Genomic DNA, 4054 nt, shown 5'->3' with positions numbered 1-4054 from the left:
GGGCCTGCCAAAGCAGCAAGCCTGGTCTTGCTGCCGTGCTGTTCCCACAGCGCTCAGGTATGTTACTCAGCCAGCACGGCAGCTTGCTCTTTAAATAGCTCCAGATAAACCCTGCTGCTGAGGCACGGCAGCGGGAGCAGCCCTGGTGCACACAAGCCAGGAGCAATGTGCTGTCCCGGACCCCAACGGCAGTTCAAGATGCGCGTTGCATGGCCAAAGGTCTCACAGCCCCAAAACCAGCGCTCCAAGGTCCCCAGGCACCTTGCTACGAGGCTGGGAGCACTCACACGGGAGGGGAGAGCCCATCCTGCCGTATTCCCAGGCACACAATTCCCTCAGGAAGGGGTGCTGGGCCCTGGCACCCCCTGTCCCCGGCACGCCGAGCTCACCTGGCCAATTTACGCTTGTCGTGGGGGTGCAGCTTGGCCGCCATCTCGGGGTCCACCTGGCTCAGGCGGCGATGGAGCTCGATGCCATCCAGTTGCTCCAGCTCCACCTTCCTGTCGGTGACCAGCCCAGGGGCCAGGCTGGCTTTCTCCTGGGGGGGCACAAGGCAACCCTGAGTCAAGCCACTCGTCCGTGTGCAAGGTCAACACAAAACAAGACGATCCCCGAGACCCATGGGGTGAATAAGGGGCTTCTGCCCCTCCTTGCCCCACTCTAGCAGGGGGAGCACCATGCCCAGGTGCATTAAACCTGCCCTGAACATGGGGTTCACCCTTTCCCGGAGGGATACACAACCCTCCAACGGTACCTTGGTGTCGATAAGGACCTTCCAGAGCAGGGACTCGATGTAGTAGTTGGTTCCTCCCACAACAATCGGGATTTTGTTTCGGGCAAAGATATCTTCGATGTGTCACCGTCAGGGAGCGTAAGCAGAAATGCACGGCAGGGCGAGAGGGCTGGGGGGAGATCCAGCCTGGGGCCCCAATCTCCCTTTCCCAGCTCCAGGGAGACCACAAAAATTCAGTGACACCCAGGGACTGCCAGAGAGGGCAATGCCCAGCTCAGCACCGTTGCGGTGCAGCAGAGCTCTTCCCCAACCATCCCCAAGGAGGAGTTGCCCTGGGCATTAGCTGGGAAAAAGAAACTCCAGCCCCCCTTTGCCAGCCGCATCCCCTGAAAACAGGAGGTAGATGCAACGTGGAGAGTCTGAGGCTGCCGCAAACACCGATCTCTGTTGCAGGTCTGGCTGTGGAGGGGGGAAATCCATATCTGCTCGGCCAGGCAGCCCGCAGTGTGAAAGGATATCAGAGGCACGGCTTTGTCCCTGAAATCCACCACCGTGTAGTTAGAGACGAGGGGATCCACAAAGCTGATCATGTGGTGCCTGCACAGCCGCTGCTCTTGGGGAGAAACCTTGTTCGTGATGATGTCCAAGCCCTTGTACACCTGGGGAAGAGAAGAGCCCGTCGTTCACCTCTGCACCCCATGAAACTCCCACCGACCGCCGCTCCTTCCCCCCGGCACAGCCGCTGCCTGCCCCGTCACCCCTCCAAGCCCCGCGCAGGCAGCACAGGCGGGGGTACGTGCCCCGTTCAGGCAAGGCAGCAGGAACCTCACCAACGCCTGCGCCTGCCAGGGCCAAGCTGCCTCGCTCTGGTGCTTGTTCCTGCCCGCGGGAGATGAACCGTGAGTCCGACCGCTCACGACGGCTTTCCTGGTCTGACACAACCCGGCAGCTGGGGATGGAAAGGCTGATGGAGCGATCAGAGAGTGGTGTCAGAGCCCGGTCAGTGTAACCAGCCAACGATCTCTGTGGATGCAACTTCATGGAACCTCCTGAACACACACCAATGGTCTCAGCTCATGCACTCCATAACAGCCTGGCACACCGCCTGCTTCCTCCTCTCATCCAGCTGGTCAGGTACAGAGAGGAGCAAAACACATCGGTGCAGGTCGGTGACCCAGGGGAAAAGAGGCACCATTGGGAGACACTGGTGAGCACAACCAGCAGCATTTCGCTGCTTCGAGGCGTGCCTTCCATCTCAAGTTTGGGATATACAACCTGGGAGAGCTCTGCCGAGAGATACCAGCCCTCAGCTAGAAAGCTAAAAGCAGAGCAGAAAGAAAAGCCACACAAACCAACCCCTGGGGAACATTCTTGGTAAAGAGCCAAGGCGACCTGCAATCTGAGCAGCACGCATCCCAGCCACAGCCCAAATCCACCCTCCAGGCTGCACAAAGCAGCAGCCACAGCCCAGCCCGCAGACCCGGCTGCTGCAAGTCCCGGAGCCGCCCCAGCTCAGCGTCCCGTCCCTGTGGCTCAATGGGATCCCAGGAGCAGAGCCCTGCCAGATGAGAGCATCTTCCACCCAGGAGAAGGGAGGAAGTTTCCTCACCCTGCTCCCCACGGCATGCCAACACAACCCTCCGCAGAGCAGGGTGCCCCAGCCCTGGCACCACCCCAGGCATGCCGGTCTGAGGCTGCTGTGAGGTTCCACAGAGCTGCAGACACACAGGGATCGGAGCAGGGACCCACACCCTGAGGCACATGGTGGCCGTGAAGCACATAAAGCCTTTCTGTCCAGCCCAGCTCTGCGCCGTGCCAAGAACCAAGCTCCCTCCGTGCCAGGCGGTGGCTGAGGCTCTGCTCCGTGCCGCAGTCGCAGGAAGGACGCATTCAGCTCTCAGCATCTCCCTGCTTAGAGCAGTCTCCAAGCTCGGGATAAACTGGCCTGCTGGGAGAAGAGACTGGAAACAGTGGTACTCATTTCCTCCATCACCCAGAAACCACCCCAAGCCAGAGGGCCAGACCTCCAGAAACAAATTTACCCTTAATCCTGAGAAGCTGCCAAGCCTCCAGCTGCAGCACAGCCTGCACCCACCGCCTCCCCTGGCCCCAGACAGAAGGACAAGGTGACACAAAGGTGACCCATGGGCAGAAGGCACAGAATGGCAGCAAGGGACGATCCGAGGTTAGCGGAGCAGGGAAGCCCAATCCCTGCCTGCAACAGTCAGGCGAGCTGCCGGGGCGGTGGAACCGGGGCTGCAGCCCGGCTAACGCTCCGACACTCCCCGTCTTGCTTCACTTGCCCTTGGAGGGCGAGGGCCAGCCCTTGCTCCTGGTCCCTCCACAGCGGAGAAAGGCTCCCCTGGGGGCAGGAAGCGGGGGAGTGGGAGGACAACCAAATGCTCTTCCTTTCTGCCCTGCAGAAACCCAGCTGGCTGCAGGGGATGGTAAACAGGCAGGAGAGGCCCAGGAGGCAGCTCTCTGCCAACATGCCCCGTGGCTGTTGCAGCCTATCGATCCCCTTCCATCGCCCCGCGCAGGCTGAGCAGCGCCGTTCAACGCAGGTCTCCCGTCGGGCACCGAAAGCCTTTGAATTCACCGAGCGTTGGCTCCGTGCCTTCTCTCCCCTTGGCAAGGGCCAGGCCAGCCCTGCAGCTCCTCCGACTCCCACTCGTCTGCCTGAAAAGAGGGCTGCCGGGGAGACTGGGAGGCAGCTGGGAGCTCCCAGTGCCCGGCGCAGGCACAGCCGGGATTTACAGTCCAAGCTCCAATCCCCCAAGGTTCTCCCACAGATTAAAACACCGAGAGCCTCCCCGAATATCTGTCAACAAGAGGAGGAGGAATGCGGTGTCAGTGTGTGGGCTGGGAGGAAACAAAGGCGCCTTTTACACACACCCCCCCCAAAGCCTGGAGAAGGTTTCCACCAGCTGGCTGTCAGCAGGGCCTCGCACCGAGACGTCCTCCCGACACTCATTTCTATTTTCAGCAAGCGGCTCAGATAAGGTCTTTGTTGCTTTCTAAGGCCCCAAAACAGATTAGCGGCAGCCTGGAGCAGCAGGCCTCCGAGACACCGAATACAAACCGGGGACTAAAGGTGCTTAGCCTTGACAGCGTCCTCCCACTTCTGCCGCTGACACCCCCGGGCACGTCAGCCCCACAGCTCCCCGCTTCCAACAGCTGGGGACACTACGGCAGGAGACGCAAACACCGGCGATCCTCAGGAAATGGTGCCTGTGAGGATCCGCAGCCCAGGAAGGGCGGGCTCTCCCAAACCCTCACTCTGCCACCAGTTCCATGCACAATCCCAAACTCTGTCCCTCT

At 60.8% G+C, this 4054-nt stretch overlaps 1 protein-coding gene across 1 annotated transcript in view; it reads right to left on the bottom strand.

The window, feature by feature from the left end:
- TRIT1 (tRNA isopentenyltransferase 1) overlaps nt 1–1389 on the bottom strand; it is a gene marked incomplete at its 3' end in the record, with an annotated part of 5888 nt that extends 4499 nt beyond the window's left edge. The window contains exons 1-3 of the mRNA XM_010077733.1: nt 1252–1389; nt 755–853; nt 390–538 (exon numbers count right to left, since the gene is read on the bottom strand). Coding sequence (XP_010076035.1) covers nt 390–538; nt 755–853; nt 1252–1323 — 320 coding nt within the window. The remainder of the gene's footprint in view (nt 1–389; nt 539–754; nt 854–1251) is intronic.
- Nucleotides 1390–4054: the final 2665 nt, after the last annotated feature.

The sequence above is a fragment of the Pterocles gutturalis genome, unplaced genomic scaffold (genome assembly GCF_000699245.1).
Source record: "Pterocles gutturalis isolate BGI_N339 unplaced genomic scaffold, ASM69924v1 scaffold9623, whole genome shotgun sequence".
Lineage (NCBI taxonomy): Eukaryota > Metazoa > Chordata > Aves > Pterocliformes > Pteroclidae > Pterocles > Pterocles gutturalis.
This window is presented reverse-complemented; position numbering and strand designations above follow the sequence as displayed.